Genomic DNA, 16,094 nt, shown 5'->3' on the forward strand with positions numbered 1-16,094 from the left:
GTCATTTATTAAACCAGAGGCACTAGTGGATAACTAAGGAGTGTCAGTCATTTATCAAGCATGAATTTCATCAAGCAACATTTATTCCATGGGGGTTTTTGTGACTGTGTAGGATATACTTTGAGGAAACAGCAAATGAGTTGTATCCTAACTCTCTCTGCAAATCAAGAGAAGTATTGTAGTTAGAGCCAATTAATGTTATCTGTTGCTTTGTAACTTTTCCTCTTGGAAACATAATTTCTGTTTGTGTTATTTATATGTCCTATAATACTGTGTTGGATTTATCTCTTCAGGGTTAATGTCAGTAATGGCAGACATTAGACCAAAGAATGATCTGGGACATCCATTCTGTAATAATTTAAGATCTGGAGACTGGATGATTGATTATGTCAGTAATCGTCTGATTTCACGTGCAGGAGCCTGTGCAGAAGTGAGTAAAAATATATATTTCATGATTTTGGTGTTTCAAATGACTGTTTTGCTTTGTTTTTCATTATTACTGTTAACAAGTTCATAGAATCATAGAATGGCTTGGGTTGGGAGGGACCTTGAGGATCATCAGACTCCCACCCACCTGCCACAGGCAGAGCTGCCAGCCTCCACATTTAATATTAGACCAGGCAGCCCAGGGCCAGATCCAACCTGCCCTTCAGATTCAGTCTGTCGATAAAATATTACTTCTCTAGGCAGTTTCTTCTGGGACACTAAGACAATAATGTGGTTTTCTTACTTTGCACTGAACTTATTTAAGAATACATTACAAAAGAGAGCTGGAGAATATATGTAGGGCATGGAGAGTTTTTTTTAGCTCTTACATAAAAGCTTGAAAGCCTCCTTCCCTGTTTATTACTTCCCATCAAATAAAAATGAAGTGGCCATCTTTTTAAGCGAGTTCTTTCAGAAAGGGCTCTAAATACTACTGAGGCATACATGATTATGATGCAGTTAAAGTAAGATTTGCCCCATCAAGCACTGAGATTCAAGTTACCTGCATACCCACATTACAAAACATCTTTACTTTCCTACAAGAGAATTGCTTTATTCATTTCACAAGATTTTATTTGGGTAACTCAGGTAATTAATGTAGTAAGAAAGACTGTAGCATTCTCATATCTGTTAAAAATCTAATAAATGCTTTAACCAAATATATCCTGTAAGCACTGTTTTTGAACTCCAGTGTTGTCAACTTCTAACAGTGTTATATTTTAATAGGTTGGTAAATGGTTGAAGGCCATGTTTGTGTATTTGAAGAAAATTCCACGTTACCTTATTCCATGTTACTTTGATGCCATTTTAGTGGGTGCATACACAACTCTTCTGGATGTGGGGTGGCATCAGATGTCTAGGTATGCTTGGCATGTCAGTGATGTAGAGATATTGCAACTTTTATGTTTGATCTGTTGAAGAATGACATTTAAATATTGTTTTTGTATTTGTGCTGTCCAATGGAAGATGGCAATATTTGTTGGTAGTGAAAATCAAATCAGTCTTTTAGCTGCGATGGTTTGGAAGGCTTAATTGCTATTTCTATCCTGGATTTGGATTTATAACTATTGCTGGCATTGTACTGTTGGATGATAAAACCTTATAACAAGCATTTTCTGAAGCATTGCAGAGGTTATCTTGGTGCTGCTTTTAGTGAAGCTGCAGTGCTTTCTGGGAGAAAGAGATTGCACTTCTTCTAGTGCTTCGTTCAATGTTTCTTTTGCCCTTAGTTCTGGAAATTATCAGTGCCCTTTCCTGGAAAAGGAAGGAAGATCAATTTAATGACAGCTCTATTCTAGGTGTGAATATTCTCAACAAATAATTTCATGAAAAGTAATGATGTTGGATTTGGTATTGCTGTGATACCATGTGGAAAACAGTGTGTATTTTATGAAAAAAGTCAGGATTGCGGGCTGTGTTATATTAGCCAATATGCTAAATGAGTTCATGACTTAGGATTCTATTATGTGAGAAGAATATATATATATATATATATAGAGAGAGAGAGAGAGAGAGAGATATAAAGGTCTTTAAAAATGCTTTTTAAAAATATTCTCTCCTATTTTGTGGTCTGAGATCAATATGTAGGCATCAAATAAATTAAATCAATTTCACTTTGCTGCACCTTTCCCTAAAAGTATTCTACATGTAAACACTCCCATTTGCATTAATAAGTTAAATATTTAAGGCTAACTTTGGACAGCTAGTTTGGAAAAAAAGTAAATTAAAAATTAAATCTTATGTGCAAAGTTAATGCATAATACACTAATTGATTCTGTCACTTTATAATATTGTGTATAACCTTTGTTTTACTTTTCTGCAAATGAAAAAAGGGCACTGATATTTTTGTATGCACATATTTCTTAATTTGATTATATTGTATTACAGCTTTGTGCAGAATGGATCAACATTTGTTAAACACCTTTCCCTGGGCTCAATCCAGATGTGTGGGATAGGAAAATATGCATGTCTGCCAGATCTGTCTCCTTCCTTACATGATGTTCCCTATAGGCTGAATGAGATTACAAATAAGAAAGAACAGTGCTGTGTTACTTTAGCAGCTGGTAAGTGAGACCAACATTTACATCAAGAAAAATAAATTCCTATAGAACAGTTATATTTATTTCGAAACTATCGGAGTTGCTTTCACTACCTTTGGGATCTAAATGCCAGAAGCTGTATTTCAAATGTTGTTTTTGTCCTTACTTCCCCTGTGTTTTAACTTGCCTTTAAGTTAAATGTTTCTCTGTTTAAAAAGAATGGAGTTTTGTCTAGCAGTACTTCTGGGGGATAACAATTTTACTTTTGCTCTCAGGGGGAAAAAAAGCTTCTCAGTATTTTGTTAAAACACTTCTAACTTATCCAGTTTTTCCATTTACGGAGATCCACAAGCATGTTTTCTTTCTGTCCAAAAGACTTGATTGGGATAATAATGCTTCCCATAATAGGTTCTAGTTTGTTTTAAAATGTTAATTTAAGAACTGAGTTGTAATGAATTGCAAGCGAGGATTTACTGCTTACAAGTTTTTAGGAGTGACATGAGAGCTATTAATGGACCAAAAGAATCTCTGGTCTTGAGCTCTCTCCAAAAGGGGCAACAATAGTTGCTTAGGAAAGACCATAAAAGCAGGCAGTAGATGCATTTTATTTCTCCAAATGTTCTGCCAGCACGTCTTGGAAGTGGGCACTTTGCTGTGCCAGAAGTATTATTTACTGTGTTTAGTGGCTTTTAATTTTTTTCTCCAAATTGGCCCTTTTTTTTTTTTTTTTTTTTTTTTTTTTTTAATTTAAACCATAGAAACTTTTAGCATCTGCAGGTTCCATGGCCCCTGGCTGGCTGGGTTTCCTTTCCTGCTCTTTCTGCTGTATGTCTTTTCCATAGAATTGTACTGCTTTTAGTTTCTGGTTTCGAGTAACATTCCATTTGGCTGTTTTAGTGTTGCCTGGAAGCACAGACAAGCACAGCTCACTTAATTTAATCACAGACATTAATTATACAGACGGACTTGGTCTTAAATATTCTCATCACATATTTGAGCCTGTGATACTTTTAACTCGTAAATGGATCATCGTTCTCAAGCTGCTGTTGCCATATTCTGTAAAATTACAGATGTGCAGAGGCTGTATTGGAGCATTAGCAAATACAGTAGGTGATCTAGTGACAGAAGCCACAGTTTTGTTTAAGCAAGCATGTACAGCAGGCTATTGTTTTGAACCTTTACCACCATAGTGCATTTCTTGTTTGTTAGATTGGGAAAGCTAACAAATAGAAGAAAAGACAAAAAATGTACTTTAACTGTTGCAATTAAGAAAAGAAATTTTACAGTTAAAGCATAAAGTTATGTCATAATGTCTGCTGTAAAATGTAGTTCTAGGAATCGCTCCAAAAGAGAAGCAGGATTCCTTTTATAGTGACTGAGAGTATTTCTAGGCTGAAGAAATTCATAGCTCTCTAGTCATTCCCTTTATACTACTGAAGTGACATGGCTTTTGAACGTAAATTCTTGCCAACAAAGCATTATATATCATGTCACTGTTCTGGCTTTTTGTTTGTTCCTTTTCTGGTTATGGCTTTTTTTTTTTTGTGGTGGCGTTATTTTAATTAAAAGATGGCATTTGGTTATACTATGTAGTGTGTAAACAAAATAAAAAACAGCAACTGAATGTGACTGTTATCAATTAGGATAGTCTATTGCATGATTTTAAAGCTGTAGAATACAACAAACTCTTCTTAGAACAATTCTAGGAAAAATCTACAGTTGCACACGGATATATTTTTACTTCTGTTTTCTGTATACATGTTAGACATGTCTGCTGGAGATTTTTGTCCCATCTGTAAATGAGATTAACAGCATTTCTCATTAGGTTTACCTCACTTCTCTTCTGGAATCTTCCGTTCTTGGGGAAGGGACACCTTTATTGCACTTAGAGGCCTAATGTTACTTACGGGACGTTATATAGAAGCAAGGTAAGAGCATCTGGTGCTTAGTTCTTTCTGCTGATAGAAGTAGTTTTGCAGGTGTTTAGGAAAAAGACATGCTCTCAAAACCCTAGAGAACATGGAAGCTGTTAGAAACAGTTGATGTACTGTATAAAATTTCTGTGGCCCCAGGTGGATTTGTGAGTTCTTTGTAAATGAAATGAAAAATACTTTATATTGCTTTGTTCTGCATCCTGAGCACTGGTATTTCAGCTGATGCTCAATATAGATAAGGCAATTCTAACCCATAACACTCCCGCTTGTCCTTAGACCACGAGATTATTTCAAGTATTGTTGCTGGGCAGTAACTTATTTAAAAATTTGAAGTAGCAAGGGATTTCCATTGTGATCAGAAAGATACTATTTCCTGTCTGTCATAACTCTTTGTTTGGTGACTGCTAATCTAGTCTAATACTGGAAATCAGCTAACTGTGGATTGTTATTATCTGATATCTGTGTGTGAGATGCAAATGTTTAACCTGATAAATGAGTCAGATATAAGCCAGACTTACTGAGCTGACAATTTTCATTAATCTTGCATTAATCTTTTTAATTTGGGTGCAGCACTCCACAGGATATGGATATAGAATTTAGTTGGTTTAAATTAGCATGTATTTATGCTGCTGTACACTTGATCAACTAATACTGCCTGTCTGCAGTTACATCTGTAGTCTTCAAGTATGTTTATCTTGTAATTTAAAGCCAGATGGAGTTCATCTTTTATGCAAAGCATAAAAACTTCTCAAAACCTCAGTTTCTGGTTCCTCTTTGTATTTTAATAGGAATCTCCCATTTGATCCTGCTCTCCCTTACTTCCCACTTCCACCTGAATCGATACAAAGATAATAAATGACAATAAAAAACAACAAATGCCATTTGAAACCTTTCTCTGTGACATCAAAGGAGGCAAACCCATGAAAAAGGAAATTACCTTTACCATATTAGGAGTTACATATTTCATCTTCAAAAAAAAAAAAAAAAAGAAAGAAAAAAGTATTGGGAAGTTTCTAAAGTAATGATTTTTTTTTTATTATTATTATTGTTAATGAAGTATACACTGAATGAAGTCATGCCGAAACATTTTGTTGGAAGCTACAAATCTGTCTTTAAGATACTGTTTTTCTCTTTAACTTTGCTATTGAGATAAACTTGTATGCTTTGTAATTAATCTTTGGTCCATTAATTGCCTGGAAGTAACTTAAGATTGTTCTCTTCTTTTTAGAAACATAATTCTGGCATTTGGTGGGACTTTAAGACATGGTCTCATTCCTAACCTGCTTGGCCAAGGAACACATGCCAGATACAACTGCCGTGATGCTGTGTGGTGGTGGCTTCAGTGTATCCAGGACTACTGTAAGATTGTTCCTAATGGATTAGACATTCTCAGGTGTCCCGTTTCTAGGATGTACCCAAGAGATGATTCTTCTCCTCAGCCTGCAGGCACTGTGGTAAAGATGACTTCTGATTTTAAAGTCTGTAACACAGCTGTAATTTTTATGAAAGATTATAGCTTATCTATCTACAAGAATTATGTCTTGGATACTTTCCACTACGTTTGCATTACTTGATTAGACAGATGTGAGGTGGGAGTATGGAAAAAATATATTCTACATTTTTATTTGCTTTCAGTTTTGAAAAGAATTTAATGTTAATAATTGCACAATTCTAAAAATTATTTTTAGTGTATCATATTGATAAAGATGCTGCTGAAAATCTAGATGCTGTTCTTTTTAAGTATCATAGTGGCTAAGGATTGCTACTGTTTGCACATTATATAGAGCCTTTTTGCTAGGTCTGTTGATCTTACCTTTCTCTATGCCAACCAATTTAGGATCAGCCGCTCTATGAAGTAATACAGGAGGCAATGCAACGACACATGGAAGGCATAAGTTTCAGAGAAAGAAATGCTGGTCCACAAATAGATCAAAACATGAGAGATGAAGGTAAAAAAAAAAAAAAAAAAAAAAAGTGTGTATATAGCACGTTTGCTATGCAGTTCAAACTATGAATATTGCATCTGATTATTTTACATTAAGCTATTGAGTTTACTTTTGAAAAAGTGATGGTTTTCTTAATGGAAATTTCTTAATTTCTAATACTACTATAAGTGCACTTAATGCTTAGAAAGTGCTTGTTTGCTTTCAGCAATTGTGATAAGGTATTTTAGAGGTTCACACAAAAAGTGCAGCTGCCTGTGAAAACTCACCTCTGATCTCTCTTTTCTGCAGGGTTTTTGTTTTTGTAGGATCTTTGTGCTGGGGCAGACACTTGGGGTTTTGTGTTTTCTTAGCATATAGGTTTCACACGTGATATTTTTGCTTGGCAGGTTTTAATATAGTAGCAGGTGTTGACCGTGAAACTGGCTTTGTCTTCGGAGGGAACCGCTTCAATTGCGGCACTTGGATGGATAAAATGGGAGAGAGCGACAGAGCTCGCAACAAAGGAATCCCTGCTACTCCAAGGTGCAAAACCCAGCCTTCTTGCTTTTTTTTTTTTTTTTAAGTGGGGGCAGTGCTCATCTTCCAGCACGGACTTCACTCCTTGTAAAGAGTAAACTTTGAACGTCAAGTAGTAAAACAATTTAGGAAAACTTGTATACTTGCAATAATATATAATAATAATATAATAATTTTTTTAAATATAAGAATATCTGCAATATTTAAAGCTTAAAATGAAGGGTAAAATATTTAGAAATCAAGCTCTTCTGTAAGCAACTCTATGGATATGACGTGATTAGTGAAACAAACCCTGTGATTTTCTTGCTTTATACTGATGGCAAAAGTCTATATAAGATTATAAGATAGGGAGAAATAGTGTGGCAGTGTGGTATGCAAGTATGTGGTATGCAAATTATATATCCAAACAGACTGATTTAAAGCAGTCTAGTGCTGCTGTTTCCCTGTTTCTGGCTTTTTTTTTTTTTTTTTTTTTTTTTTCTTGTGTGATTTGTAAACTTTTACTTGGGTTATAAGCAGTAAAGTGTCATTGTCTTTTTTCATAAAGAATCTATGTTAGGTTTCCTCTGGGAAACAGTTCTTCGTGGTAACAGTGTTGAAATAAAAGCACAAGCTCTTGTGGTAGTCTTAGTGACTATTAGTATATTTCTAATGCATGCCTTTGTGTTTATTAATGACATTTTTTGCAAGCTTAGTGCAATATTTTTGCAGACTTGCAATATCACCTAATATTTGTATTAAGTTTCATTTTATTAATACATAATATCTTCAATGCAAGCATTTACTTTGCTTATTTGCATAGACCAGTTTTCAGCATTCAGGTTTATGCTTTACTACAGGCTGTGGCTGTAGTAAGAGGGACTGGATTGGAAATACCATTTTCCTTTTGGATTCTCATATTGTACACTTTGTCTTCCTCTAAATTGTAGTTTTTATGGTTTTTTTTTCTCCCTTCTAGCCCTCTTCATTAAATATGTATTCCAAGATAGTAGGAGAAAACTGAAAGTGAATGATGCTGTGAATGGCTTGTGACTACTTACTAATAAAAGTTAGTTTAGGTTATCAGATTCTTGGAAGTCTTTAAGTAATAGCAAGGAAAACGTGATGAAAAAATTGTGTTAAAATATCATAATGTACTGGAAAATGTCTGGAGATGATGTTGGGGATGCACGTGCCAGTTCTTCATACATGTGGTATGCAGTTTTGAGGCAAAATTAAAAATATATATATATTTTTTTTAAAATAAAAAACAATGTGCATAACCAGTGGGGAAAAAAATACACTACTTAAATAAGGTGCTTAAAGTTCTGCAAGTAACTGAAAAAAATCTGTATGTTAAATAGCCTTCTTAAAGTAATTCTTGGACTTTTAAAACATTGTTTTAGAGATGGCTCTGCTGTGGAGATTGTTGGCTTGTGCAAGTCGGCTGTTCGCTGGTTGCTGGATTTGTCTAGGAAAAATGAATATCCGTTCCATGGCGTCACCATTAAAAAATACGGTAAAATTGAACAGATGTCATGAATCTATTATGGGAGTATGAAAATAAGTCATATGAGCTGGTGGCCATATTACATCAGGAATGATTATCAAAACTATTCATGAAAGGGAAAAAACAAACTTGAGTAAAGTATTTTGTATAAGTCACCTCTTTTGTTACTAAAATTACTAGGAGTCGATTATCGATCAATGTATGAAAAGTTTTATTGCATATAATATGGTGTGGATTTCAAAAGAATTTTGAAAGAATGAGCCTAAATCATGTTTCTCAAGTGGATATTGGTGATGTGATCATTATGTATCGTAATGGTGCACATCATTCAAGGAAGAGAACTAAAATGACACAAGACCTAAGTATCTTTAGATGTCCCCTCTGTTTCATAGGGATGCTGCTCTGATCTGAGTTACTTCAGTGAGTTTATGGGGCTCAGATGAATATAAATGACTTCTAAAGCTGTTCTACCATTCAGTCAAAGTTAATCTTGAAAACATTTCACTGAATGGTTCTCTTATTCTATATTAGAAAATGTGAGTACAGGGCTTTCTCCTATACACCCAGATTCTTAGGTCATGAACTTACCTGTCACTTCAAAATATCTTAAAATCTGAAAGACAATTCAGGGCTCAGCGTGAAGGCATTATTATGATGTGTAGATACAGACTTCTTCCTATTATCCCAGAATTGTAAGTGACTTTTCTAGATTGAATTTGATGCTTGTGTGTTCCCTACTGTCTTTCATTTTCTTTAAGTTTAAATTTAATTCATTAACTGATTAATCCATTTTAAAACTGACTTACATTCTATTGGCTCATAATAGCAGGCTTAGCACTGGAGTTTCTAGTTGTGGTTTGTTTTGCTTGCTTTTGTCTTCTGGCATACCATATCTAGTAGTATTGTCCTTTTTGATATACCTGTTTATCTAAGATGTACGTGTATCTCAATTGGAAGGATATTCCTAGCACAGGTCTGCAGGCTAACATCTGAAAAAGTAAGAGGAATTTAAATTTTTCAAAAATAAATGTACATCTCAGTTTCCTAATACTAGTGTTAGTTTTTATTAAAATGTAGTAGAAGTAATGATAATCATACTTTCTTTACTTTCCCATACTAAACCATTTTATTGTTTGTTTGAACTCTGTGTTTGTTTCTGTTATCTGTGTTGCAAACACAATATTTCTGGATGGCTATGTTAACTTAAAATTAAGAATTAGATATGGAACTTCTGCATTGGTGTCTCACAGTGCAATCCACCTGTGCTATGTGGTGCCGGTCTACTGAAAATGAATCTTAATCGTGCTTAAATAAGGAGATGCTGTTTCAGTGTTCCTGCAAGCAGTTGCTGTCTGGTGTTTTCTAGACACCTTTCTAGTCTTGTTTGAAACTACAGTGAGCTGCTTTTATGAGCTGTAGAATTCACCTGACATGGAGAACCACCAGGTGGAGAGAGGTGACAAGGTGTGCTCCTCTTACATTAAGTGCCAGGAATTCAGAAGGCGAGAGCTTTTAAAAGGGACACTTGTACCGATGATTTGATATTCCTTTTGTAGTCTCCTAGAGTATGTATACAAGCTACTACAGAAAAGATGGCATGGTATCATGCTGAAAATGTTGAACGTAAACTTTAGACTTAGTCAATTAAATATTTACTGTAGTTCATAATAACTCATACTGTTCATTTTTGGCTAGTTAAAAGAAGTGAGGAAGAGCTGTGTTCTAAGAAATTGTGCGGGTGACAGAGTTGATCTGCAGCATAATTCAATTTCAGTTTTTTTTGCAGTGCTTCTATGGCCTTGCTTGTGTTAGGAATATATTAAGTAAAACAGTAGTAAGCAGAGCTGGCCATAAGCATCTGTTGGGGGTTTGAAGAAAATCTTTGTGTAATATTTTGCAGGAAGGGAGGAGACCATCACATATGATGAATGGAACAGAAAAATTCAAGGACACTTTGAAAGACTCTTCTTTGTCTCTGAGAACCCTGCAGATCAAAATGAAAAACATCCAAATCTAGTTCACAAACGTGGGATTTATAAAGACAGCTATGGAGCTTCAAGTCCATGGTGTGATTACCAACTCAGGCCAAATTTTACCATAGCAATGGTTGTGGTAAGTAAGAGTAGTGAGTAAGAAGCATTTACCCTTAAAATTATTTTATTCTTGAACTAAACATGTATTATAAGACTCAGCTGCATGGCACTATATCAGGAATAAATACTGCTTAGAAGAAATTTTGAAAGTGTTTTTTCTTGTCTTTGCTTTTAATATTGGCCCATATTAGAATATCTGATAAAAGTGTAACTTTGCCAGAACTTACCTATATGAAACTGCTGTTGAAATTTATCACTGGGATAAATTTGCAGAGTTTGGTATTTTCAGAGAGTTCAGGTTATCTGTTTTAGGTTAGATCAGGGGAGGGGAGTCACAGACTCGAGGAATCAAGAATTGCACGGGTTGGAAGGGACCTCTGGAGATCATCAAATCCAACCCCCTGCTAATGAATTCCCCTCAGATTAGCTAAAATGCATGGATTGTTTATTTTTATAAAAATGTTTTTCAAGTCTACTTAAAATAGATAATAAAACCCAAAGTAACTTATAGCTTTTCTCTTGGTTACTCTGTCTCTAGTTTCTGGAAGTGTAATTGTATTTTCACTCAGTAATATGAGAGGTTTTTGTCATCCTCAACATTCATATGCATAGTCTTGTGTGCGTACCTATGCAGAATTCAGTAAATCTCTGTTTTATTAGGCCCCTGAGTTGTTCACACCTGAGAGAGCTTGGAAAGCTCTGAGGATAGCAGAGGAAAAACTACTTGGTCCATTGGGCATGAAAACTTTAGATCCAGAGTAAGTATAAGAAACATAAGAATAAGTGGCAGTAGAAATTATGATCTGGGGAGTTATGTTTTGTTAAAATCCCTGTATATAGTTGTGAAATAAGGCTGCAATAAATACTCAAGAAATGAGTATTTTACTGTTCTAAAACTCCATGCAGTTGATTTTATTTATGTAGGCAATTTCCAGGTGTTTTTGGATGCCATGTAGCAAGCAATTCAAATTTGTTATCACAAAATATACGAGTAGGCATCAAAATGCAAATTCAGTATCATACAGTGCGTAGCATTACAATTTGAATAAAAACATAGGAGTGAAATTATAGAAGTCATCTGAAAATTTTAACAATTTTCCCCCTAGTTAGTACAGTATTTGGAATAGTATTTGGAATTCTATTGTTATGCAAAATGTAGAATTTTGGGACCTGCCTGACCAAACCCCTATTAGATGTAAATCCCATGAAAAATTTTTGGCTCATTTCTGCTATGCATTGTGTACACTATTTCTGTTAATGTTTTGCTTATGTTTGTTTGTTTTTCTTGCAGTGATATGGTGTACTGCGGAGTATATGATAATGCTCTTGACAATGACAACTATAATGTAGCCAGAGGTTTTAATTACCACCAAGGGCCTGTAAGAGCTGTTTCTTGAATTTAAAAATAAGTGCTGACATTCCTTGAAACTGACAGCCATAATAATCATCTCCTATCTTTGCTTAGGAATGGGTATGGCCGATTGGATATTTTCTTCGTGCCAAATTGTACTTCTCAAAGTTGATTGGTCCAGAGATATATGCAAAAACTGTGGTTATGATAAAGAACGTCCTTTCTCGCCACTATGTTCACCTTGAAAGGTAAAATACCATCTAAGATAGATTCAAAATATTCAGTGACTGGTGGTGTCTGCTACCTGATTGCATGTACAGTAATATACTACTTATTTTTACTACATCAAAGACTATAACATAAATAGCATCTGTTTTCTACATACAAAGTTGGCCACTATGAATACTATTGCAGATCTCAAGTCAGGTTTAAAGTACAATTGAGATCTAGTGCTGTTCATAGATACTTGGAATCAATAATATTTACCCACGTGAAGACTGGAGAAAACTAATTTTGTGGAAGATCTAATATGTTAGTCTGTCCACTTCAATAACTTAATAATATTGGTGTTCCAAGAAGACAGAGGAATTCACAACAGAAATGTTCCTTTGCATTTTGAGGTTTCCTTCTTAAAATAAACAAATTGCTTTTTCTATTATATTGTTAATTCTTAAGAATTTGAGACAAAAACAAAAGTCTTCCCCTTGATAACCCTTCGATACAATCTGTTCTTGTAGTACATCAAACATGCATTCATTTGTACCCCTAAGAGGGGTACAATCAATTGGATTCAGTAGTCTATGATGGAAGGGTTTGTCTAGCTAATCATGTAAGGAAGAAAAGGGATTTGTACATAAACAAATCTGTGGGGAGGAGGAAGGTTTATGGTTTCACACTATCTTCCAACCTTCATCACTTTTTAGCACCATAATCAAGTTTCAAGTATAGTTTGAAACTGGATAGGTAATCCAGTTAATTTGTTATCTCAAAGATAACATAGGTACTTCAAACTGGTACTTCAAGCTACTGAATGGGAAACAGAAGTATCATTCTAGTAGCATAACTTCAGGCATTACTGTCAGAGAATCTACATTCTCACAGAAATCTGCAGTTTTCTGCAGCATAAGTAATTGAGTTGGATCTTAGTTATTAAATAACATACTGTGACTGTAGGAATACAGATATTGTTTAAGTTTCCTACTGAAATACTATTCTTAAAACTTTTACAATGTAATGTTTGTTTCAATGTGTAATCTAACAACAATACTCTTGGTTTTGTTTGTTTGTTTGTTTGTTTTTCTTTCTTTTATCAGATCATCCTGGAAAGGGCTCCCAGAACTGACCAATGAAAATGGGCAGTATTGTCCTTTTAGCTGTGAAACTCAGGCCTGGTCTATTAGTGTTATCCTTGAAATTCTTTATGACTTGTAGAAGTTTATTTTGATTGATTTTTTTTTTTTCATGAAACTTCTGTGGTCTTGTCATCACGGGGCATAAACGAACATTTTGCTTACATAGCAACAGAAATGTCCTGCTTGCACTATCACTTAAACTGCATCTGGACTAGAAAAAATGCTGATAGTCACTGGCTCCTATGCTGACTAATTATGCACAAACTTACTTTAGGTAGCTATGATTTTTAGACTTGTCAAATCAAAATCTTACACGTAGCAAACTGAAGTGGTTCTTTACTGAGCTGAATGTATGAGGAAGAGTGCTCATGTTTTGTTTTTGTTTTTTTTTCTTTGTCTAAGATTAAATGGATGTTTGCAAATGCACGCTTAAAGACGAACCTTTCTGAATTTGGTATGCATTGAGCTACAGCACCGTACATTAATAAAGGCAGACTACTTTGTCTGTTCAACTGCATTAGGGATGGGCTTTTTGTACGTGTTCAGTTGAACGCTCCATCATGCAACTACAGAAAGAAGATTACACATGTGAACTTTTGCAGTTAAATATATATTTTAAAAATCTTAAACTGCTCTTGAGTTAACTCTTGAGCAGTGATGAGGTATCCTGTGATAATCCACTGATAAATTGATTTATATGCTGTGGGCCAAGCAGCAAACATTTCAACATTTCTTAATTTAAATCTGTTTTTCACTATATGAACATAAGAAACATGCATGTGCATAAAATGCACTGCCTGCATGTCGAAGATGGCTACATATCTTCTGTTACTGAAGATACATGGTCACTTCAGTCCTTGATTCTTAGTAAAATCCTGGCTCTGAAGCAAGTGGAGTTAAGGTCAGTAGGAAAAGATATTAACCTACCCCTGGAGAAAATGAGGTTTCTAGACCTCTTTAAATGTCACCAGTAAGAATAAGCAAGCTAACTGTATGTAGTTGTTCACTATAAGCTATTCCCAAACAAGTTGCAACACACATACGTTATTAATTATTTTGACACCCTTACTGACTTCTGTTCGTTGTTCCCAGTCTGAGGGGGTGTGTGGCAGAAGTGCAGCAGAAATTACCATCTCTCTGGTGATTAATGACAAAAACAGGCAGAAGGTTACACTGCTTCTTTTATGATAAAGGGAAAGAGCAAAATTGATGATGTATTTCTTGCTGTTGAACAACATTCTGAAAATAAAATATACACAGGATGTAATTGAAACAAACTATTATAGGAAAATATTTTATCTGTGTTTTAAGTTTGTTTATGCTGTCTGAAGTAGAGTACAGGTGTGCTGCCTTCATCAGGGAGATGTTCCAGATGGATTTAAGGGCAAGTTAGACTGAAGACAAATGAACTGTAAGAGCTGGCTATATTTGCACTTTGAAAGGTTAATAAACTTATGAACTCCCTTGCCAAAGTGTTCAGTACTTGAAATTATGATTGAAGATGGAGTATATTACATCTCAGGTGTTGAGCTGCTGCGATGCATGGTACAGGAGACTTTTATTGGCATAATCCATGATAGCTGTCTGTTGATGGAAAAAATTTACTAAAATGTCAGGAACGGATTATGAGAAATGTTTTATATGCCTCTTTGCCTCTTACACACACAAAAAAGTGATCTTTACAAAATTCTTGTTAATCATATTGAGGTTTATTTCTTACTATGTCACTAGAATTTGCAGTTTTCCCAGGTAATATTTCCTTCGTTACATCAAGGTATGTTTTTTAGCTTCTCTGGCACAATAAATTGTTCTTATCTGATGGATATGCTTAAAAATGAGAAGTGCATCTGAAGAGCTGTGACTGAAAAGCAATCTGCAAGATGTCAGCTTACATACGTTGTCAGTAATGCTCTGTGTTGGGAACTTGCTCATCAAAACGTCCCTATGGTGCTACAGGAAACTTCACTGCAGTGCAAACTCCTCTCCTGAAAGAGTGTCTATTTGTCTCTGCTAGTTTATTTTCTAATGTAATAGTAATATTTTAAAAGATAAAATTACCTGCGTACGCAGATACATGCGGGATATATTCTTGTTTATTATATTGTTTTTGCACTGGTAAATATAGCTCTAGTCATAGAAAAGTGCTTTAATATGAAGGAAAATCAATGTATAGCAGCAACAGAAGAAGAGTTAAGATTATGTCTGAGCGTTTGTCTTTTTCCTTTTTCCACCCATCGACTGACTAACAGCTGTTGTAGCGCAGCACAGGCGTTAGCTCTCTGTGCACCATTTCCATCACTAGCGATGCTTTCCAAGGGGGCCGCTGAGGGCGGGAAGCGCGGGAGCACGAGCGCGAGCTGGGGCACGGCTGCCCGCCTCCTGCCTCGGCGGCGGCAGGGCAGCCATGGCAGCGCCTCGGAGCCGGTGCCGGGCGGGCGGTAAGCGCTAAAACTCCAGGCGGCACGCACCCGTATCCACCTCTTAGAGCGGCCGTGCGGTAAGTCGCTGCGGAAACGTCGTTCCTGGCCGGCGTTCCGTGGCTCGCACCGCCCCGTCCGGCCGCGGGGAGGCTCAGCTGCCTCAGCAGGGACAACTGGCGGGGCCGCGGTGTGCGGGAGTGTGGTGTGTTGGAAGTGGTCTGGTTTTTGCTTTTGCCTGTGAATATTTGGCTTGATGTGCAAACGTTGGAGCTTACGCACCTGTTGGTTAACGCGGCAGCGAATAGGACTGCTGCTTCTGGTCTGTAAGATTTACCATGCGGTCTGTGTTTCGCAGAGGTTCTTAGTAAGCAAAGCTGCAGCTTGTCAGCTCTTGTGCAACGGCACAGCTGTGGGAAAGGTCCGTTTCACACGGCCGAGCTTCCACGAAAATACACCCCGTGCTTTTCA

The 16,094-nt window shown here is 35.9% G+C and overlaps 2 protein-coding genes across 25 annotated transcripts in view; both read left to right on the forward strand.

Moving 5' to 3' along the window:
- Positions 1-13,324, forward strand: part of AGL (amylo-alpha-1, 6-glucosidase, 4-alpha-glucanotransferase) — a 34,001-nt gene extending 20,677 nt beyond the window's left edge. For all 4 annotated transcript variants that reach the window (XM_048943843.1, XM_048943840.1, XM_048943841.1 and 1 more), the window contains 13 exons: positions 294-430; positions 1,213-1,346; positions 2,374-2,549; positions 4,351-4,453; positions 5,688-5,913; positions 6,297-6,408; positions 6,792-6,927; positions 8,307-8,419; positions 10,311-10,522; positions 11,164-11,261; positions 11,795-11,882; positions 11,969-12,102; positions 13,168-13,324. In XM_048943843.1, the coding sequence (XP_048799800.1) occupies positions 294-430; positions 1,213-1,346; positions 2,374-2,549; positions 4,351-4,453; positions 5,688-5,913; positions 6,297-6,408; positions 6,792-6,927; positions 8,307-8,419; positions 10,311-10,522; positions 11,164-11,261; positions 11,795-11,882; positions 11,969-12,102; positions 13,168-13,285 (1,787 nt within the window). In that variant the 3' untranslated portion in view covers positions 13,286-13,324. The remainder of the gene's footprint in view (positions 1-293; positions 431-1,212; positions 1,347-2,373; positions 2,550-4,350; positions 4,454-5,687; positions 5,914-6,296; positions 6,409-6,791; positions 6,928-8,306; positions 8,420-10,310; positions 10,523-11,163; positions 11,262-11,794; positions 11,883-11,968; positions 12,103-13,167) is intronic.
- Positions 13,325-14,794: 1,470 nt separating this feature from the next.
- Positions 14,795-16,094, forward strand: part of LOC125692836 (hornerin-like) — a 76,621-nt gene continuing 75,321 nt past the window's right edge. For all 21 annotated transcript variants that reach the window (XM_048943855.1, XM_048943862.1, XM_048943845.1 and 18 more), the window contains exon 1: positions 14,795-15,703. The gene's annotated coding sequence lies outside the window, so the exon portion shown is untranslated. The remainder of the gene's footprint in view (positions 15,704-16,094) is intronic.

The sequence above is a fragment of the Lagopus muta genome, chromosome 5 (genome assembly GCF_023343835.1).
Source record: "Lagopus muta isolate bLagMut1 chromosome 5, bLagMut1 primary, whole genome shotgun sequence".
Lineage (NCBI taxonomy): Eukaryota > Metazoa > Chordata > Aves > Galliformes > Phasianidae > Lagopus > Lagopus muta.